General features: G+C 38.5%; 1 protein-coding gene across 8 annotated transcripts in view; it reads left to right on the forward strand.

Annotated features, from left to right (window-relative positions):
- Positions 1–23,563, forward strand: part of LIMS1 (LIM zinc finger domain containing 1) — a 149,571-nt gene that overhangs the window by 119,762 nt on the left and 6,246 nt on the right. For 5 of the 8 annotated variants that reach the window (XM_079111217.1, XM_079111218.1, XM_079111219.1 and 2 more), the window contains exons 2-8: positions 6,895–7,054; positions 15,992–16,058; positions 16,888–17,008; positions 17,345–17,494; positions 19,392–19,542; positions 20,878–20,970; positions 22,227–22,275. In XM_079111217.1, the coding sequence (XP_078967343.1) occupies positions 6,895–7,054; positions 15,992–16,058; positions 16,888–17,008; positions 17,345–17,494; positions 19,392–19,542; positions 20,878–20,970; positions 22,227–22,275 (791 nt within the window). Of the gene's footprint in view, positions 1–2,121; positions 2,553–6,894; positions 7,055–15,991; positions 16,059–16,887; positions 17,009–17,344; positions 17,495–19,391; positions 19,543–20,877; positions 20,971–22,226; positions 22,276–23,563 lie in introns of those variants that run through there. The other 3 variants (XM_079111213.1, XM_079111212.1, XM_079111214.1) reach the window with 3 other exon arrangements.

The following is a 23,563-nucleotide window of genomic DNA, read 5'->3' on the forward strand; positions in this document are numbered from 1 at the left end:
TAGCTGCTAAAGAACAGCTATTATACTGATTGATTAAACAGTTTAAAACATATTTATGGTATATGATATCTTTGATCTTAAAACCAATTCATATTGAAGTGACTTCTATTTAGAGGCATCCAGATAGAAGAGATCATGTTATTCCTGTTTTCAGACAATACTATTTAAGTATAGAAAAACCTAAAAATTTCACCAAAAAAACTGTTAGAATTGGTAATCAAATTCAGTATAAGGTTGCAGGATATAAAATCAAAATACCAAAATCACTGTTTGTTTTTTAATAGTCCAATAATGAAACTGCTGGGAAGAAAATCAAGAAAACAATCCCATTCATAATAGCTACAAAAAAAATCTATAGGAATAAGTTGAACCAAGGAAATGAATGATCTCTACAATGAAAATTATGAAACAATGATGAAAGAAATTGGAAAGAACACACACACATTATTTTATTCTCATGGATTGAAAGACAATATTGTTACAATGTGTTTATTACCCAAAGCTATCTACAAATTCAGTGCAGTTTCTGTCAAAATGCAGTGATATTCTTCAGAGAATTAGAAAACTCCTAAAATTTGGGTGGAACCACAAAAACCTCAAAGAGCCAAAGCATTCATAAGGCATTCTAATACCTGACTTCAAAATATACTCCACAGCACTTTCTTACTAGTTATTTAATCCCTTTGTGCCTTAGTTTCTTCACCTATAAAATGATACTAGTTTCATAGGTATGTTGTGAGGATTAATTGATGTGATTGGGGACAATTGCTAAGGAACCCAAATTTCATCCACTGCTGCTATAGTGTTGCAGCAGATCTCAGGTACCTATCAGTGGCTTCTTTCTCGGATCTTATCTTGCAAATTCCAAGAAGGAAACCCAGACAACAGAAGGTGAGAATGAAAGGGTAGGATTTAAGAAGAAGCAGAGCTCTTGCCTGGAGTAAGAGGACCTGATAGCAAGTTGCCACTTAACAGTACTAGTCTAGGTAGAGTGACTGGGTAGGGGCGTTGATCAATATTTATTAATCAGGTATGGGACAAGTTTCCAGCGTACTGGAAAAGTGCAAAGGCTTTTGGTTTGGCCTGCAACATTCTGATTGGTTAGCCCTTAAGTCTGTAGTTTTCACTCTGGTCTGTCATGCCTCCCTTTTCCTGCTGCCCTGGAACAAAGGAGTTGGCTGTAATGTTGGGAATGTTTCTACAGGTTAATTTCATGGAGTAGTCTGTTCATTTAGAGAAACCTCTTTTGGAGGGGGAGAATTTCTTTAACTGTCTGCCTGTTTATCTATCAATCCCATTTTACTCACTAAACTTTTATATCATATGTATTGTTATTATGCAGGTCTCAGCTGCATATTGCTTTCTGCTCTTGGGACTCTCCTGTCTCCATTGTAACCTGCAGTGTTCATCATTGTACCCTACTCTGCAAATTTTTTTTACAAGCTCCTTTCGGTCACTTGCTTTGGGTGGAACAACTTACTGAGCAGAGAGAACTGGAACCAGAGAAAGACTCTGAGCCCCTGGTGCTACGTCATTGTCATGATCATTATTAACACCATACAAGACAGTAGTATGAACTGAATATAGTCAGAATGCCATAGCATGTGATGACTTCCTTAGTTATGGTAAAGACTAGGAAAGCCTTATTTACCTGTTACAGGATTAACTGGGATTAAACAGAAGACAGTTTATAATTAAACTGTAGCATTTGCCTATTTTCACTTGTATTCATTCATTGCAACTTTAATTGAACTCTTGCTAAGTGCCAAAAATAAAGATTATAGAAGACAAATGTAGCTCTTGGTTTCAGAGGCTCAGGGAATTCCTGGGCATGTGGCAGTCATGCTCTGTGGTTGTGGGACCCCATGCCAGGGAAGGGTTCCTCATACTGTCTTCCTACCATGGCCTCACCAGGAGCTTCTCAGGGGGTGTCCCACAGACTCTCCAAAGGTTCTGTGCACACCAAAGTTGAGTTCACAGTGTTGATGCTGTTGAAACATGGTGACAGATACTCAGAGTTCTTGCTTGTTTGTTTCTTTCGGGGGCCTACAAAGCAAACTTCTATTCCTATAGTAGTGTTAATGGAATCAGTCCACCAGGAATGCTGCTCTGAAAAAGATTGCCAGTACTCTATGGAATGTTTTCTAGAACTTCTAGAAAACCTCAGTGAATCCAGTCTGCTGTGCCAACTGAGTGCTGTGCTACTGAGCTCTTAACATGAAGTGTCAGTAGCCACCCTGACCAGCCAGGCTGACGTGTGTGGGAACAGTGGGAGTGACTCTGGCTGGAGAGCCCGGAGGCCTGGATGTTGTTTCTCCTGTCTGTTTCCTGCCACTGTCATCCTGAGCTCTGAGCTCCCCAGCACCCACGATGGCTCTCCCAGGCCGAGTTCGCCCCTGCGTTATTCCAGAGAATGAAGAAATCCCCCGGACAGTTCCTAACAGTGTCCAGGAGGCTAATGGGAATGAAGACGAGAGGGCTGTGTCCAAACTGCAGCGCAGGCACAGTGATGTAAAAGTCTACAAGGAGTTTTGTGATTTTTATGCGAAATTGTGAGTCTTCCTCCCTTCCAGAATGTCCCTTTCAGACCTTAAGTTCTTCAGCTCCTGATTCCCTAACTCTTTTGATCTGGCTAATATGGTTTTATTTAATGGAACTTTTCCAGGGTTATCTGGGGCCCGGAGGGTGGCCCACAATGCGGCATGTCCGGGGAGGCAGACAGGTTGCCTTGTCATGTAACACTTGCACTGGAGGACACACACATGTGAAGGAAAATGCTGTCTCCACAGGAAAAGTAGAAAGTTCTTGTCTTAAGTAGATTTCTAGTAGTAGGACATTTCATTGTGTCATCTGTGAGGGAGGTTGAGAGTTTGTATTGCTGGGATTTATAGTAGGAAAAATATATACTCTAAAACTTGCCAAGGGTAAGGGGCAGGTTGGATGAAACAGTAAAAAATTGAATTCATGAACATTTTTTTTTTTTGGGTAATTATCCTTGTAACCAAAATTTTAACTGCATAGTGAACTCTCAAGATGATTCTTAGATTTTGCTTATCGTTGCACTTTTTAAGTCCACAAAATGTGTTTTTATGTGTGACAAATGAGGCACTTGAATAATGAAAAGCTGGATGATATTGTTTACTATGAAAGTAGATCAATGAAATCAGCCATAACTGGCTAGTTAGGATTATGTCCCCTATCATCAACACTTTTTAGTGAAAATCTTTTTCTGAAAAATCACAAGAAAACCTAGAAACTGATAAGGGCAAAGCAGTTAATTAATTTGTCTGAAAATGGAGACTCTCCATATCATCTGCTTCACAGGGTTGTGGTGAAGATTCAGGAGAACATTGAAAGTAATTATACAGAGTAGATTAATGAAATGCCCAGTAGGTCACAAGCTGTGCTAGGCGACCACACATGCAGGTAGAGCTTGTGCTCTGAGTGGGCATCTGCAGATAAACTCGTCAGATTTGAAGGCCAGCTTGGCCAGTGACTGCTCACCATAGGAGACTTCCATTTCTAGAACTTTTAGAAACAAGGAAGGTTTTAAGGCAGAATGGCAGCTATAATTCATTCATGACTTTTAAAAAGTAATTTCTTTCATATGCAGTATTGAATATAAAGTAAACTGTGAAAGAAGAGGGTACCATGCCAGAAGGCCAAGGCTGGGAAGGAACGGGAAGCATGAGTGGGTCAGTAGGATAGCAGGGTGATTGTTCTGTTTCCTTTTTTCCTGTTTGTTATTAAAAGGAATCCTTTAAAAAAAAAAAAAACACATACTACATTATCTCTAAACCAGTTTATTTTTCCTATATGTGGGAATTAACTGCTTGTTTTTATGTGTCTACCTATTTTGCTAATTCTACTTGAATATTTGAACTTGAACATAAATAGTCTCTCGGGTAAGGAGTATGAACAGGTCAGTGGTAATCAAACATTTTAATCTGGGGACCTCTTCACACTCTCTCCTGTACTGCCAAAAAACCAAACAAGTATTGAAGTTCCAGAGAACATCATTTATCAGTATTTACTGCATGAGAAATTTAAACTGAGAAAAAGTTTGAACATTTACTAATTTATTTTAAAGTCACTATAAACTCATTACAAGTAATTATATTAGTAATTGGTGATATTAATATTTTTATGAAAATGACTATTTTCCCAAATGAAAAATGGCTAGAGAGAAGAATGACATTTTTTTATATCTCTGCAAATCTCATTAATGTCTATCTTAATGAAACGTATTTTTCCATATCTGCTTCTGCATTCAGCCTGTTGCAGTGCATTGTTTTAGATGAAGAATGGAAAGAAAATATGGCCTCCAAAGAGATGTGGTTGGGAAAGAGAGGACCTTTCAGACCCTCAGAGGGTCATGGTGATCTGTACACTCTGAAAACCGCTGATTTGGGTAATACAAAGCACAACATTCCAAAAATAGGCTTCTTCAGCATTTTTGCAGTTCCATTGTAAGATCACTTAAGGTTTGGAGACTCTTTCAAGAGGTTTAGAGTTAATAATAACCCCAAATATTTTAAGTATCATCTTCTGGTTTCCAAAGTGGCTTTGTATACTTTTTCTTATTTCATGCTCAAAACAGTTCTGAGAATTATTGGGACAGATGTGGGGCTTACCTTACTCTCCACTTAGGGACACCTGTGCACTTAGGTCAGGGGAAAAGAAACAGCACACACCTCTCCAGAGCTTCACTAAAACTCCCACATTAATGTGAATAGGCGGAAAATAGATTTTTCTCCCTAACCCATAATAATTTTGAAATGACAAAATGGAAATTCATTTAATTTAAGGCTTTTGCCAGGTTTGCCTCGCAGTAATGCTGCTTCCCTATCCTCTTTCCCTTTTTTTTTTTTTTTTTTTTGGGTGACATTTTTCAAACCTCTTTAAATAAAGTTTTTTTTTTTTTTACTTTTTTTTTTTCTTTTTTTCTTGTTTGGCTTCTTTCTTTGTGGTACTAGGAGTTGAACCTAAGGGCTTTCTCCACCAAGTTATATTCCCCAGATCTTTTTTAAATTTCGAGACAGGGTCTCACTAAGTTGTTGAGGTTGACCTCAAACTTGTGATCCTCCTGCCTCAGCCTCCCAAGTTGCTGGGATTATAGGTGTGTGTCCCACATGCACTAAAGTCAAGTTGTGATTGGTATAAGATAATGAACATGGGCTTTTTGGATGGAGTTACTAATGGCAAGATTACAAAATAGGATTACTGTTCTTTGCAACATCTGAGGGAAGAAGGCAAAGTACCTTGCACTGGGGTGGGGTGGAGGTGAAGCAACGTAAGCATGCCATTTTTGCTAAAGAAATAGTAAAACTTGGAAACTGATAGGGGCAAGTCAGGCAGTTGCTCTATCTGAAAATGGAAACTATTTCATCTGCCTCGTGGAGTAATTTTACAAAGTGGATTAATGAAATACCCAGGAGATCACAAGCTGTGCTAGGCAACCACAAACACAAGTAGAGCTTATACTCTTATGGGCGTCTGCAGATAAACTTGTCAAATTTGAAGGCCAGCTTGGCCAGTGACTGCTCACCATAGGAGACTTCCATTTCTAGGGCTTTCAGAAACATGACAGGTCTTTTGTGAAATCCCCACCTAATAATATGCCTATCAGAGCCATGTTGCTTTTCTTCTTCCAAACTGCTGGTTAGAGAAATTGGGATCATGTTCACAGGGGTAGTGGCACTGCCCTAAGAAGTGCCCAAGTTGTGGGACTCAGCAGTAGTTACTTCCTGCATGGTTTCACTTTCCTGACCTATAAAACACGATGATGTCCCTATCATGTTCTCTCAAGTGTTAATCCTGTGCTCTGTGTGATGGAGTCTGATCTTATGGTTCTAGTCCTGTGCCTTCCATAACTTTGTGATGTTGGGTTAATCATCCACCTCTGTAAATCTCTTATTCCCTCTTTAAAATGATCTTTATAATGTAAAATTTGTGATTTTTAAGATATATTTTATAGTATTAGTATTCAGTGTTTGTCTTAGCAGTAAACTGGGGTACCTTGGCTAGTTCTCAAGAGTTACTTAAGCAGTTGCTTTTAATAGACTCTAACCAAAGGGATAAATGGTCTGTGTTTAGGTTATGATATGGCAGTTCAGTTTAGAATCTGTTCTCAGAAGGGAAAGAAATCTGCTTTGAGATGTTGTTTTTTGGATATTTTAATTAAGCTACTTGTCCAGCTGGAAATCTAAGTTTCTAAGGGCAATTTTTTGTTGTTGTTGCTGCTGTTTTGTTTTGTTTTTGGAGACAGGATCTTACTATGTTGCCCAGGCTGGCCTCAAATTCCTGGCCTTAAACAATCCTCCCACCTCAGCCTCCTGAGGAGCTGAGATTATAGGCTCATGACACTATATAGGACTGAAGGCAGCTCATGTCTTTCTTTTCTGTCCTTATTGTCTAACACGTCTTAAGCGCTCTCTCTTAGTATATTTAACTAGAAGAATGCCAAACTTGTTAAAAAAAAAAACAAAATCAAGACAGCTGTGGTGGTGCACACCTGTAATCCCAGAGCTTGGGAGGCTGAGGATTGCAAGTTCAAAGCCAGCCTCAGCAACTTAGTGGGGCCCTATCTCTAAATAAATATAAAAAAGGACTGGTGATGTGGCTTAGTGGTTAAGCGCCTCTGGGTTCAATCCCTGGTACCAAAAAGAAAATAAAAGAAAAACAGAATCAAAGCAGGAGGCCCTTTCAGAATCTAAGATGCTGGGGGAAAGAGACTGAGGTAATTTGAGTTGAAAGACTTAACACAAACAATAAATTGGCTCCGTAGATAAAATACCAGTTTTGTGATCGGATAGAATTTGCTCCTTCATTTTTCATGTTGTCTGGTCGTAAGCCTAAGACAGTCTGTGACTTGATGTCCTTTGTGTGTTACAGCAACATGGCCAATGCCCTGGCCAGTGCCACTTGTGAGCGCTGCAAGGGGGGCTTTGCGCCTGCTGAGAAGATCGTGAACAGTAATGGCGAGCTGTACCATGAGCAGTGTTTCGTGTGCGCGCAGTGCTTCCAGCAGTTCCCAGAAGGACTCTTCTATGAGGTGGGTCAAGCTTGACAGGGGCAGAAGGCAGCATGCTCCACCCTTCCTTCCCCTCTTTTCTGAGGTCTCCATCTTAATTTTCAAGTTCATTATCAAAGGTTGAATTGAAATGCCACAAACATGCCAGTTATTTAGTGTCTGTGATGTCGCTGAATACACGGACCACAGCCTAGATGGGATGCCCTTACAGACTTTACCACTTGCATCATTCAGTTCATCTTCCTGTTTCAGAACGGCCAGCACCTTGTAACTGTCTGTCAGACCCAACACTTCAGCTCAAACACACTCTGTCTAGTCTTCAGCTGCAGTGTATCTAGTTTTATCACATGGGCGCCCTTGTGCTTCCCTTACACAATATAGCTTGCCAACTCCATCTCTGTGTCTTTCCTTTTTCAGAACACCACTAGACATCCTCTGTAAAGGAGAGCCAGTGTCACTTACTCCTTCTCATCATGAGCAGGAGTGTCCATGCATTTGTCTTCTAAAGAACATCCTATTTGGAAATGAGTATTGGAGGGAACTACACAGTCTGTATTTAGCCCTTCTATATGACTTGATTTCTTTTCATGTATTTTTCTTGATCCTTGGGTTTTATTTTGTGGTTGATACTTCCTTTGTAGTATATTTAGTATTCTCACCATTATTGAGATCCCTTTTTCATAATAAACATGTATTTCAGGGGGACAGTCTAGGGAGGCTAACCCATGTTGTAAATGAAAATATATTGTGTGAGAGTGTGTGTGTGTGTATGTGTGTGTGTGTGAGAGAGAGAGAGAGAGAGAGACCAATTTGGTGATTTACTTTCTCCACCTTAGTTCTTACATATTTATGTATATATGTGCATCTCTATATAATAATTATGTATGTAGAATTATGTTACAAAGATGACTGCTCTTTGATTTCTTTTCTTTTTCAAAAAATTATTTTTTTCCTGACTTTGATTTCCATGCCTTACAAGCCATGCATAGGGAAGGACAGATAGTTTATAAAGTTGTTCACCATTCAGGCAACATTTTCTCACAGAAATAACCCCATGGGAGTGAGGTTTCCAGGCCAACCTGCCAGAAGCCATTTACCGCACATGAATGCATTAAACATGTATGTCTGTAGTAATATTACTCTGGGAAACAGCTTAAGAGTTTCAGTCAAGGAGTGAAATTTTATTCACTAGTGTGTATATTTTTGAGCTTCTTCTGGGTTCCAGAAACACAACTTCCCTATAACAAAAACCTCAGCAGTAGGAAGAGGAGGCTTGTTTTATTTTCTCTCACAGATCTTATTAAATTCTTTGTTGCAGTGGAAATCTTTTTATAAAGGATGGTGACTTTGGGAGTGGGGGTGGGAAGTGACCGTGGGGTGAGACAGGAGCAGGAGAGGCCAGTGTCCAACGGCAGGAGAGAAGAGAGGATGGAGAGGAGTTCCAGGGGTGTGGCATGGTGGTGGCAGGATCAGAGACCCCACTGAGGCTGTGGGTGGACTGTAATTGGTAAAGAGGGAGAAAGGGAAACCCCTTGAGGCTGAGGCAGCAGGTGGGAGGGGAACTTGCTGCTGGTGGTTGCCATGACTCAATTTTGGAAAATGGACCTAAGGACCTGCCTCTTAGAAGTTGTAACAAAAGGTTCTAATCTTGCAGGACTGGCAAGGAAGGAGATGAGACCATTTTGATTTAGGATTTTTAAGGTGGAGGGAACCCCTCCAGTGATTTGAGGAGAAATAAGATAGAAATAAAGGTTTTATTACTTACAGATCCTTGGGGAAGGCCACATGCACACAAGTCAGGGAATACAATATGAAAGAGAAATACAGGAACCAATGGGCCAATTCTTTCACTGGGTACAAAGTTTGACTTGGTGGGTTTAAAGCAGTAGGCATGAGTTCTAGTTCACACTAAGAGGTGGTTACTATGGCATATCTCTGCACAGCCATGTGGGGTGTGGGGGTCAGTAGGGCCATTGAAGATACTGCTAGCTGACCCCTAGAGAGGTGGTCTCCAGGGAACAGTTGTATAAAGCAGACATCAGTATTGATCACATCGAGGAACTGGGGGAGATATAGAACTGGAAATTGTCCAGGGTGACTGAGTCACACATCTGGTGTAAAAAAGTCAGCTTGTATTTACAGTGGATGCTAAAGTAACATGAAACCATAGGAACTCACTGTAGACTCGTAGCAAATGGTAGGGGTTCCAGAAATATGACTGAAGAGGGAACATTAGCTGGGTGTGGTGGCTCATGCCAGTAATTCTAGCCACTTGGGAGGCTGAGGCAGGAGAATCACCAGTTCAAGGTCAGCCTCAGCAATTTAGTGAGGCCCTAAGCAACTTAGTGACGCCCTGTCTCAAAATAAAAATAAAAAGGGCTGGGGATGTGGCTCAGTGGTAAAATGCCCCTGGTTTTAATCCCCAGTACAAAAAAGAGGAAACATTAGTCTTCATACTGTATAAGCCCTATCTTTTCCCCTGCCTTTCTTCTTTTCTTCCTTGTGGCTTTGAGAGGTTGAAACACAACAGATTTGTGACCTGAAAAGAATTAGAACCTACTTTTGTTGCTAATATCCTATATAGTATTCTTTCCCTTAAATTCCCTTTTCAAATATAAGATTATTATCCAAATGGCAATTAAGGTAAGGCCTCTAGAGGGAGCCCTGGAGGAGTAGTAGAGACCAGCTCTGAAAGGCAGCCTCTGTTCTCCCCGCATCTTTCATAGTTCCCTACCTACCATTCCCTCTGAGAGTACCCTCGAGCTCCAATCCTTCGTTACATTTTCTTTCCTTTTCCTTTTTATTCCTTTTCTTTTTCTTTTCCTTTTCCTTTTCCTTTTTATTCCTTTTCTTTTTCTTTTTCTTTTTCTTTTCTTTCCTTTTTGTACGGAGATTGAACCCAGGAGTGGTTTACCATTGAACTACATCCCCAACCCTTTTGATATTTTATTTTGAAACACAGGGTCTTGCTAAATTAAGTTGCCCAGGCTGGCCTCAAACTTGGAATCCTCCTGCCTCAGCCTCCTGAGTCTCTGGGATTGTAGGTGTGTGCCACTGTGCCCAGCTCCGTCATCACATTCTTTCACCTGTACTGTCCATTTGCTTGCCACTTTGGAATGAAAGCTATTGTTGAGCTACCTTGGTTAACCAGCACACCTGCCTCCACATGTGGGTCCTGTCCTGTCACTTGTACTTGGTCATAAGGAAAGTCTTGGAAACAGCCTTAAACGAACAGAATAGAGTATGACTCACACTTGTTCTCTTGCCCACCCCTCACTCCCCTTCACTTCTAGCCTATAAATAACCTCCCTAGTATTATTCCAGAAGATGCTATGAGTCTCAGAACAAGGCTATTAATGGGTTGTTGCCCAGCATAAGCTCTCAGGGCTGAGGAAGACTGCTATTTTAGTTACAATGTTTACTGTTTAAACTTCTTTTCCAGATCAGGGATTTATAAACCTGCATATGAGAAATAAGAATTTTCCTCTTAGTTGAATGATACAGCTTTCAATAAATACATCCAAATGCTGGTTGTAAGCTTTCCAGTTAGATCCAGCAATAAAATGTTTTCTAGAAATGAAAGCTGAATTACCTGATTTGTTTTCCATTTGAAACTGACTTAGATGCTTCAGTTTTCATATAATCTTTGTATAACAAATGCAGGGCTGGGGGTGTAGCTTAAGGGTAGAGCACTTGCCCTAGCATATCTGAGGCCCTGGATTCAGTCTCCAGCACCCCCGCCCCCCCGCCGCCAAAAAGTATCTTTTCCAGTCTGTATATGTCTTATTGCTTTTCTTACTATCAAAACATCATCTTTTCCTTATTTCTACAGTCCCTACTCTTTTATCTAGGAGACTAGCTATGAAGACCTATAGGGGAGTTCTATGTACTTATTTCCCCTTGAAAATGAGATTTACTTTTATTGCGGAACTTCCTAATGTTTTAGATTAGGTAGCCAGGACAGCCTTCCTTCTGACCACAAGGCAAGTCTGGAAGGAGACCCTTGTTTCTTGCCTGATTACTTGTCTGTTTATCTGGAGATACAAGTCCAAGTATTTCTGGCTCATCTCTGTATAATTGCTACCAGGATTATTACCCATATTGGCTTCCTACTCGTGGTGAACGTATATCCTACTAGATTATGTGGTTTAAAACCTAAACCTGAAGTTTATCATTAAGGTGGTATTCTATCCCTTGGAGGAATGTAAGGCAACACTTGATTCCTGTTTTCTAGCTTCCGACATAAATATTTCTCATTACTTGACATCATTAGTGATATTTTCAGTCTAATTCCATCTGTTTCATTTCATGATCTTCTCTGAGTCCATATAGCTATATTTCTAGTATGGAAAGCATTTCCCACATTTTATGATAACTTTTATATGCTTATCTTCCCATATAATTTAATACTTCTGGTGCAAGGACTATCCAAATTAATTTTGTATCTCTAACAAAGTAGGTCTAGTAGGTACTTAATAAATACAATAATATAGATACAGCACTTGGATGGTAATTACAAGATAAAATGTAAACATATTAATAGGAGTTAAATCAAACATTTTCTAACAGGCTGTCTTTCAAAACCTTGGTACTCTTTACCTAGTTCCTATTTTTTATCACATAAACATTGTCTGAACTTTATCATGCCTGCATACAGTTTAGGTGAATGAAAGAAATTGATTTTTAAATGGAAACTGGAGAGCCCAATTTTGGGTAGAACCTCAAGTAGATTTCCTGAGCTATAATGTAGTATCAGTACCGTATATAGACCACTGACTTCTATGTTGATTAAAGCCATTGTGGCTTTGTTGAATGAATTTACTTTTTATTTTGAAAACTTAAAAACCTACAGAAAAGTTAAGAGAATACTACAGTGAACATCATGTGCCTTAAACATGTCATGTACACACAACACATTCATTTTTTTGCCAAAAGATTTATAAATAAGTTGTAGACACGAAATTGAATAGTTCTAATTTCCTATAACTTTGATATTTGCCTTTAAATGCTTGTAAGGATAATTGCTCTTTTCAGGGGAACAGTGGAGGAGGTCTGAGTATGATGGTACACACCTGTAACCCCAGTGACTTGGGAGGCTGAGGCCAACCTGGGAAACTTAGTGAGACCTGGTGTCAAAATAAAAACCAAAAAAGGCTGGGGATGTATCTCAGTGGTAGAGTACCCTGGGTTCAATAGCCAGTATTGAAAAAGCAAAAACAGGGCTGGGGTTGTGGCTCAGTGGTAGAGTACTTGCCTGGCATGTGTGAGGCCCTGGGTTTGATTCTCAGCACCACATATAAATAAATGAATAAAATAAATGTCCATTGACAACTAAAAAAATATTAAAAAGAAAAAACAGGGGTTGAGGGAAGGAGAGAGATGGATGGTTTGAGGGTTTCTCAAAGTGTTAATGGTATTCTCAAAATGTTCTGTGATATATCAAGTTGAGAATCTAATATATTGAGTTGGAATTTTAATATAACAACTTCTAGCAATTAAGTATCATTTTTTGAATTTAAAGTCTACCCCAATAATTTAAAAATAATTTTCAACTACATTTCTGAAGGTACATTAAAAGGAAAAGAAAGAGAGCTTAATATTCTTCTCCTTGAGTATGGGTTGGCATAGTTACCCTTTAAGAGGGTTTAAAGTAGTGACTTTGCTGTGGGGAAACCTCGGGTGATACATCAGCATAACCAAGTGATCAGTATTGACATCAGCAGTAATGTCAAGTAATGTCAGTAATGTCAAGGCATTGATCTCACATGCCTTGATGTGATACACCAACATTATTACCTCTGTGGTATTCTGTCCAAAAATCTATGATCAGAGTCTAAGTGAGAAAAACCCATATGGAGGAACATTTTCAAAATGCCTGAGCAATATCCTTCAAATGTGTCACCGTCCTGCAAGGCAAGAAAAGATGGATTGGAGGGGATGAAGGACCCTTGACTATCTGATTGTGAGATTCTGTGGTGACATTTATTCATTCATGTATTGATCTGCCCATCCATTCAACAAACATTTATAATATTAATCAAGCAGTTACAGTGTGCCAAGCACCTCTTCTATTCTACAAATAGAATGGAAGCAAGGTAGACATAGCCTTCAAGGAAGTTGTTGATTAAACTAGACCATAGTCAAGCCACAGAAAATTAGACACAAAAACAGTGTCATGAAATGATTGGTAGTGGGGATAAGATAAATCTACCTAAGAACACACTCCCCCTATCCCTAGAATCTGACAGCTGGAGTAGATATGTTTAAAATGCTTTAGCATTGTATCTGACACTTGGTAAAAACTTAATAAATGGTAAGTAATTTTTTTTGAAGTAGTAGTTGTCATATTTGGTACTGGGGATCAACCCCAGGGCCTCACATACACTAGGCAAGTGCTCTAACTCTGAGCAACCCATTTTATTTTTTATGTTGATACAGGATTTCTCTAAGTTGCTGAGACCTTAAGCTTGCTATCCTCCAACATGAGCCTCCTGAGTAGCTGGGATTACGCACATGTGCCATCATACTCAGCAAAGATTAATTTTGGGGGTGCATGGTTACTGGGGATTGCACTCGGGTACTCTACCACTGAGCCACGTCTCCAGCTCTATTTTGTATTTTATTTAGAGACAGGGTCTCACTGAGTTGCACCTCGCTTTTGCTGAGGCTGGCTTCGAACTCGCAATCCTCCTATCTCAGCTGAAAAGATTAATTAAAAAAAATAATAATCTTGGCATCATTTTATAGACCATCATAGTATTGTCTCAAGAATTTTCAGTCAGAGTTAACATTTGTATGATAAATTTAATTAGAAAGAACTTTTAGAAAGAATTCACTTAACAAAGACTCTGTAGAAAGTATATTTTTTCTTGTTTAAAAACACCCCAGGGGGGCTGGGGAGATAGCTCAGTCGGTAGAGTGCTTGCCTTGCAAGCACAAGGCCCTGGGTTCGATCCCCAGCACCACAAAAAAAAAAAAAAAAAACACCCAAGGGTGGTGTGCTGGAGATGTGACTTAGTAGTAGAGCACTTCCTTGGCAGGCATGAGGCCTTGGGTTTGCCCTCCAGCATGATCGAAACAAAAACAAACAAACTCAAGGAGGGTGGCTGGAGTTGTAGCTCAGTGGTGGAGCAGGGCTTAGCATGTACAAGATCCTGGGTTAAAGGGAAGAGAAGTATATACCACCTCTGGGTAGTTCATCACTTATTTATTTGTAATGAAGATGATAATATCTTTATTTAGCAAAAGGAAATATACATTTCGCATGTAGTAATTAGCATGGGTTTCCCAAACTGAAATTCAGTTTCCTCTATTCAGATAGTTTATTTTTGCATTTTAATTTTAAATAACATAAATATTGATGATTATAAAATTATCCCTCTTTTTCCCCAGATTTTTATTGGTGCATTATAGTTGTATATAATGAGATTTGTTGTTATATATTCATACTGGCACACACACAGTATAACAATATGACTTGACCAGTATCACTCCCCATCACTTCCCCCTTCCTCCCCCAAAATATTCCTCTTTTAAATTTTAGTCTCTTTCAAAAGATGGTGAACAGGTAACAAGCACACCGTAGCTGAGATTAAGAGTCGTGCACTTCTGTACCGAGTGATGTCCTACCTGTGATGAATCATATCTTAAGATTTATTTATTCAAAGGCTGGAGGTGTGGCTCAGTGGTATAGCACTTGCCTTAGCATCTGCAAGGTCTCTGGTTTAATTCTTGACCCTGCCAAAAAAAAGATGTATTAAAATTACAGCTGGTGTTAATTTTATTTCACTAATACAACATTTATATTTTCTGCCTTCTACTGGCAAATATATATGTTAACTGCCAGAGTAGTATTTTTATATTTTAACCTATATTTTTAACCTACATAGCTTTCTTTTTCATGAAACATAGTAAAAGCTGGGTTTTTTTGTTTTTTTTTGGTTTTTTTTGGCTGGTACTGGGGTTCTAACACAGGGGTACTTTAGCACTGAGTTATATCTCAGGTTTTTTTATTTTTTATTTTGAAACAGAGTCTTGCTAAGTTGCTGAGGTTGGTCTCAAACTTGTGACCCTCTTTCCTCGCTCCTGAGATTTCAACAGATTTTCAGAAGCAGGGTATGTGAGCCAAAAGCAAAATTCAGTACAGTAAGGGGAGACCACTAGATTCCAGAGGCACAATATTCACTCTAGTCACTACCTGTTCAATTTATCTTTCCTGCATCTACATGTAAGAGAATGGAAGGTCCCAAAATAAAAAATTTAAGATTTAAAAATCCTCCTAGACAGCAGGGTTATGGAAAGAATTAATGACCATTCAGTAGTAAAGCAAAAAACACACCCATGACCTTACCAACCCCAAAGAAACATCAAGCTCTAAAGTGGGAGAGTAATCAAGATTTGGACATTAGAATGTTTATTGTTACTCTTTGAGAAACTACTGCAAAATGAAAATGTCAGCATATTTTTCTAGCAAGCTATAATTCCAGGAATGCCTACACAGAGTACAAGAGAACAGCCTTCTCAGTTTCAGCAGTTGCTAGGTTTATATTTTTTTTCCTGATTTTTACTGGTTTGGTAATATGAATTGAGAGAAGAAATATTAATACCACTTGGGGAGAGCCCCAAAGAAATCTTAAGTATATCGTAAATGCTTTTTGTTCCTTTTTTATTCATTTTGGATGCTGGTGCTAAATTTCCAAGTGTCATGGTTTCAAAAGAAGTTTTATGCCCTTTTTATTTGTTTCTAGAATGAGGGGAGGATAACATTTTTGCTTTCTTCTGTTACCCTCTTTGAAAATGTACAAATTTTTGAATTTCCTCAAAAGTAAAATTTTTACCCTTCAAAGGAAAAAAAAAATCCTCATAGAAACCCTTTCCTATGTGTCTTCATGAAATAGTTATGTTCCTCCTGGGGTTGTGTCATGTTTACAAGCTGATGGTACTTTCTTTCTTCCTCAGTTTGAAGGAAGGAAGTACTGTGAACATGATTTCCAGATGCTTTTTGCTCCTTGCTGCCATCAGTGTGGTAAGTTTTGCTGCTGAATGTGAAGTGAAAAGCAAGTTTCAAAATGATCAAAGTCATTTAAAAGTATTAAAATTCCAATAGTAAAAATGGTTTTCAGTGCTCCTTATAAATAATTACTATAAGACATACTTTATCTGTTCACTTATTATTAACTTAAAACAAGTACAAAAGTATCAGATCCTGGAGAAAATTGAATTTATGGAGAAAGGGATAGAGGTGTTTAGGGACTAACTAGGACTTCTATAATTGGTCTTCTAGAATTCTCTTTCCCCTGTTAACCCAGCCTTTGCCTACTTGCTCTTGGGCAGGCCAGGAAAAGGACAAAGAAGACAAAGAGGAGTTGAGTGACTTAAGGGTTGTTTGCATGACACTTGGGTACTCGATTGTATTTCAGACACTTCAGTTTCTAGGGGTCAGAGAAACTGAATAGAATGTTATAAAGGTTTAGTGAAGGAAGAAATTAAATATGAATTATAAAAATATGTATAATTGGGACTGGGGGATTAGCTCAAAGGATAGCATATGCTAGGCACTGGATTCAATCCCAGCACAAAAGAAAATGAAAGGAAAGGAAGAAGATGCTGTGGATTTCAGTTGTCTGTATCAACAATGCTCACAAATAACCAAAAGGTATCAAGAAAGCCCAGGATATTAAAAGGAAAGCCAGATTCAGATATATGATAAATCAACCCCAAAATATGGTTACAAAATCCAAAACAAGCATCCAGATGAAATAAAGGCCATTTTTTTCCTAAGTGGTGTTTACTCTGGTAGACAGTTTTTAGCAAGTAAGTGCCACACTGGACATCTTTTGTGTTACTTCCCACAGGTGAGTTCATCATTGGCCGAGTTATCAAAGCCATGAATAACAGCTGGCATCCTGAGTGCTTCCGCTGTGACCTCTGCCAGGAAGTTCTGGCAGACATTGGATTTGTCAAGAATGCTGGCAGGTAGGAGTTTCCCTTCCTTGTCGGATGTGGGTGGTTGAAGTGTCTGTTGCAAGGTCATGTGCATTTTGCCTGTGAGATGTGAGATGCTGCTGTAGGATGTGGGAACTCAAAACACTGCAGTACTGCAAGATAGCTGGTGCCCTGGGAAACAACCTTCACGTGACAGGTGGAGCTGCTGTGCGTGCCTGCGTGCCAGTGCAGACACACTCACAGGGCTCTGATTATGGGGGTTGGAATGATTTTTTTCTGTAGCATGATTCTGTTCTATTAAGCACAGAAGAGATTTTTTAACAAATAGTTAATTTCTCTTTAAATTTCGATTTTGTCTCTGTTTAGACATCTATGTCGCCCCTGTCATAATCGTGAGAAAGCCAGAGGCCTTGGAAAATACATCTGCCAGAAATGCCATGCCATCATTGATGAACAGCCTCTTATCTTCAAGAATGACCCTTACCACCCAGACCACTTCAACTGTGCCAACTGCGGGTATTGTGGGTTTTTTCCCTTTTATTGCATAAATAGTAGAAACAAAATAAGAGATTATATTTATTTCTTTTCCTCCAGCAAATTAAATTATTTTTCCTCCTCCTTTTAATTTTAATGTGGAAAATTTTAGACCTGTAGAGAGGTCAGAAGAGTGATCTAACAAGCACCTGTGAACCCTGCCTTCAGTTTTACCAGTTAGCATTTGCCACACTTGAGTGTGTGCAGTGTATGCTCCCACCCCTCAGTCTGCATGTGTGTCTGTGTGTGTGTTTGCATATGCAATAATCTTGACATTTTTTTCACTGAACAATTTGAAAGCCAGTTGTAGACATGATGACTTTCAATGTCTCTCCTAAGAATAACATTTTCTTAGAGAATCATAATATTTTTATCATGTCTAAGGAAATCACCAACAAGTTTACATCAGATATTCAGTCTATATGAAAACATCCACATTTAGCCTCTTAGGATGTTTTTATCATTATGTTTTTGCAATATAGGATCAAAAAAGTCTTTTCTCTATATATACATAATTTTTGCAGTTGTGATAATTAGGGTACTATATTTGAATATACAAAAATAAATTTATTTAATTTTGCTTGATCTCATCTAAAGGGAATGTATTTAAAAATTTTTGTCTTCAAAAAAATCATCAAATTTTTAGGCTATGAATTTTCCCCCAAGATGGGATGTTGCCAAGGCTGGGCTCAAGTGATCTTCCTGCTTTAGCCTCCCAAGGAGCTGGGACTATAGGTGTATGCTACCATACCCAGCTTTAGTATTAAAATTTAATGGAAAAAAATTGTTACTGTGGTCGATATGAGCTTACATACTAAATTATAATAGAAAGGAAAGATAGTAGATTAAGGATTAATAAAAAGTTTGTGGTATCTTATCTTTTGTAATTGAATTATCATTTTGTGCCCTATCTAGTTTTCTACCTGTCCTTCCTCTTGTGTGTTCTCTGCCCACTTTTCATTAGCATCACTCCTAAAACATTATTGTTTTTAACAGATGAAACTGAGCTTGATGGTGCAAGCCTGTAATCTGAGCTACTCAGGAGACTGAGGCAAGAAGATCACAAGATTGAGGCTAACCTCAATCTTGCCTTGAAATAAAAATTTTAAAAAGGACTGGGGGTATAGGTCAGTGGTAGAGTGCTTGCCTTGCATACATGAGGCCCTGAGTTTAATCTCCAGTACTGGAGTAGAGGAAAGACAAGTCCATTTGACTAATTGGGCCATCTCTGGCTAAATTTATTGGCACAAAATAGCTAACTTAGGCATTTGGGGAAGGAAAATTGGAGGCATTTTGTTGTTTATTTTCTATTAACCTAAATTTACAATGAGCTAAGTTCTAACAGCTTGTTAAAATTCCAGTAATGGTTACTAAATGGAACTGGTCTCTAAATTACTCACTGTGCTCAGTCTAGAAATCACTACTGTGATTTTTAAAAATACAGATGAATTATAATACTATGTAATATTATGTAAGTGTAATACTGTGATAAGGAAATGATAAATATGACTGGTGTGATGGTATGTAGATGTATGTATGTATGATACATTGCATGTATCTTAGTATTACTTAAAGATTTTGATTTTTTTTTCCCAAAATTTTCACTGGTGCATTATAATTATACTTAATGGTGGGATTTGTTGTTACATGTTCATACATACACATAATATAACAAGAGATGTTGATGTTTTGATAATAATCTGAAACCTATTCAAGCCTATTAATTCAGGTTACTCTGATCACCTTTAAGGGGCAAAAAAAGTCACCAGGAATTATTATAGGAATATATTTTAAAACCTTCTAAAAAATGAGCTAGCTATGCTGGTTGCCTACTTTCTCTTAGTAGAGGTATTCACTTGGGTATGTTTCTCGTGGACAGGAAAGAGCTGACTGCTGACGCCCGGGAGCTGAAAGGGGAACTGTACTGCCTACCATGCCATGATAAGATGGGAGTCCCCATCTGTGGTGCCTGCCGGAGGCCCATTGAGGGGCGTGTAGTAAATGCCATGGGCAAACAGTGGCACGTGGAGGTGAGTGCTAAATGGGAGGAGTAACCAGCATTTTGAATTTCCATGGCTCAGGCAAGCTAGCAAGATTAAGAGATTCTAAAGGTTAAATATGAGCATTTTAAAGATAGTGACACGCAGAAAATGAAGAATGCAGATATACACTGCTGTTGTGATCTGTGAGTAATGATGTGGGATGTGCACTTTGTTCTTAAATCCTTCTTTTTTTTTTTTTTTTTTTTTTTTTGTGGTGCTGGGGATTGAACCCAAGGCCTTGTGCTTATGAGGCAAGCACTCTACCAACTGAGCTATATCCCCAGCCCCTTCTTTTTTTTGAGGAGGGATACTGGGGATTGGATTCAGGGGCACTCAATCACTCAGCCCAATCCCCAGCCCTTTTTTGTGTTTTATTTAGAGACAGGGTCTCACTGAGTTGCTTAGTGCCTCACTATTGCTGAGGCTGGCTTCAAACTCTGGATCATCCTGTCTTAGCCTCCCAAACTGTTACGGGGCACAACTTAAGAACAGACCAATCACCACTGAGAAGTCCAAATTTGAGAGTCTTTATTAAGCTGGCCAGCTGACTGTCTCACACAATGCCCCAAAAAATGGTTATTGGGAGAACAGACCCGACCACAGGGTTGTAGGGGTTCTTATACCAAAAATCACATCAATCATAAGTGTCTGTTGCTATGATTCGAAATTACAGACTAACATCGTGAGATCATCAACAGAGGGGGAAGTGGGTCAAAATGACCCTTACCTAAGTACAAACTAAAGAATGGTTGCTAACATCCACACAATTACCGTTTACATGGTACACTGGTTAAGAGCAATAGAGGTCAAAAGAGCAATTTTTACTACATAGGAGTTGCCATTGTATATTATTAAACATGTCATGCTGAGTAACTGATGATGGGTACAGAGGTGGGGTGTTCCCATGGGAGAAGTTTATTTCCTACATAACAGGGAGTCTCAGAGCAAAATGGAGTCTGTTTAGTCATTTCCTTTAGAGTCTGGCCTATAACATTTTCATGGAACCAAATCTGTCAGCCCATTACAAAACCACCTGGATTACAGGCCTGTGCTACCATGCCTGGCTTCAGTCTTTCTTTTGAGGCAAGAAATGTTATGGTCCATATTCAGCAGCAGTCCTTCTATTATGGATACTAAGATGTTCATTTTGTGTTGTTTAAGTAGGCTGTGTCTTAAAGTAACCTGTCATGGACACCTGGATTTAAGATCATTAAATTATTCTGTTGTTAATGATATGTCTTCTCTGAGAATTGATTAACTTTGAGCTTACATTGTTAGATAAATAAAACATGGAAGTTTATTAATTACTTGTATTTTTCCCAGCATTTTGTTTGTGCCAAGTGTGAAAAACCATTTCTTGGTCATCGCCATTATGAGAGAAAGGGTCTGGCATATTGCGAAACCCACTATAACCAGGTATTGATTATATTCATTGGATACTAGATGTACTTTTATGAAATAAAGCTCATCAATAGTTTGGCTAAAGAAAATCTCTTAGAAAATATACACTGGTCTGCAGAGATTTGTTTTTTAACCTTTTATTAGGAAATAGTTTCAGACTCAGTAATGTTGTACACTAAAAAATACAAAGAATACCTGTATACCTTTTTCTCATATTCACCATTTGCTTGATCATTTGCATATGTTTGATCTTGATATATAAAAACATATTCTTATATAAATATACATATCTATTTACAAATACATATAAGTGTGTGTATATAAAAAAAGACAAGTTTTTTTTTTATGTTAAACATTTGATGATAAATTCATCGTGGTCCTTTATCCCTAAATACTTCATGTGTAATTCACAAGAATTCTGAACTCTTACATAACTGTAGTTATAAGTGTTGATATAACACTTTAACACATTTATTCAACTTTTGTCACTTTTAGCATATTTTTCCTACTCTAAGACCACAGTCTAGGGTTGTCATATTTCTTTGGCCTCCTCATATCTGGAACATTTCCAGAGCCTTTAATAGACTGCTTTCTACATGGGCTCATCTGCTGGTTCTTTGTGATTAGATCAAGGTTGTGTGCTGTCAGCTGGGACACTGCAGTGGTGGAATGTCCTCAGGGCCCATTGCTGCCTAATGGCAACCACCCAGTCATGATTCTGGCTGATATCTGCACTGTAAAACGCTGTTTCCCCGTTTCCCTTGCATCTAATAAGCAGCCTGTGGGCAGCCACTTGAGGACCATGTAAATATCCTGTTTCTCATCAAGACTCCCCCAAGATTTGGCACCCTGTGGTGATTCTTGCCTGCTCAGGTTAAAAATGATAGTTGTCCAGCCCCCGTGCACTCCTCCCTCAGTCAGCCCTCCGTACTGTGCTTGAGCAAGAACCCACCATCCTTTCCCATCTGTAGGTACACTGATTTATTCATTTCTTACCCATATGGACTCAAAAGTTCTAATATTTTTCATTAATTCTTTTGGTGCTCAAATTGTCATCTAGAAAGATTTTTTTAAGTAATGAAAAGTAAATCATTTATGTTATAAGAAGTAAGTACTTGTAAAGGAACTTTTGCTCATTTTCTGTAGAAATGGTAAATTCTGTATTTAGGTAGCCAGCTATTTGTTTTAAAGTTATAGAAAGAACTGAAATTATATTAAATGTTCATTGTTCAGAAACTTAATTCTAACTTGAACTTTTTAAAAATTTTCAGCTATTTGGTGATGTTTGTTTCCACTGCAACCGTGTAATAGAAGGTGATGGTAAGCATCTGTAGGTTTTATATGTCACCATTTGACACAAAAACACTTTGGTAATGTAAAATTGAAAGAGGTTAATGATTGGTATTGTTTGAAATGTGATTATCATCAGTTACTTTTTCTCTGTCTTTGGGATATTTCCAAGGTAAACTATAGCAGATAGATGATAATATCTGAGAGTTGGATTTGTTACTCATTTATGATAGTCCTTTAGGCCACTGCTACAGTGTTGTTAAACCTGCAATTGTGGAAGCTGTTCCTGGCAGGCCCTCTGGAACAGCCATTCTCTGGATGCTCTGGCACATTTTCTTGGAACAGTTTAATCTGCTGTGGCAAATAGGAAGAGACACTTTAACCCTGTACATGCTAAAACCTGGCATTTGTCTGCAGATGTAACTAGAACTTATTACCCTTGTATGGTAATTATACAGGGCTGATTGACTGGAACAGAAAGGAAGCAGCTGTGTTTGCTAAAAGTCACTAGCACAATTCTTCCACAGACTTCCTGACAAAGTTTTAAACAATCCTGTTTGCAGTATGCTTCATGGTTCTTGGCAGACATCACCTAACTCAGGAAATATTTTCTGAAACATTGTTCACATGTAGTTTTTTGAAAAAATCAGTTTAGAACAATCTTTAGTAGCATTAAAAATAAAAGTTAACTCCCTTCTACATGAGAAGTGAAGGAAGCTATCAAAGGAAACTATTTTCTTATTGTCAACTTTGGATGAAAGACTCCTACAGGCAAACAAGTTAATGTCTGGATTTTTAAAAGTTAACTAATGTGGTTTGTATTTCTTGGACCAACATTGGTAGGGACAGAAACATAAAGAGTGCCCTGGCCTGCAAGGACTGTGTCAGAAAAATTTGTCTGAATAACATAAATGAGCATACAGGTTGCTGCACTGTCCAGTGGACTGAGGGGACCCAATCTTTGGTGTTAAGACATAGCTCATATCATTTGGATACCTTAAGAAAAGGGAAAATTTAAGGATTGAAAAAGGCAATAATCATCTTCCTAGTTGAAGCCTAAATCATGGAAGACATAAATACTTAGTTTGCATGTTTTTTTTAATAATGTGAAAAATAGACCTAATAAATGAACATAATAGATTGATTCAAAGCACTTTAATTAGTGGCACTTAACTTTTTAGGTGTGTGATTCTTTTGTAAGAAAAGAATCTCTCAAGGGCTGGGGATATAGCTCAGTTGGTAGCGTGCTTGCCTCGCATGCACAAGGCCCTGGGTTCAATTCCCAGCACCACACACACAAACAAGAATTTCTCAAGAA

The sequence above is a fragment of the Sciurus vulgaris genome (assembly GCF_902686455.1).
Source record: "Sciurus vulgaris genome assembly, chromosome: 14".
Classification (NCBI taxonomy): domain Eukaryota; kingdom Metazoa; phylum Chordata; class Mammalia; order Rodentia; family Sciuridae; genus Sciurus; species Sciurus vulgaris.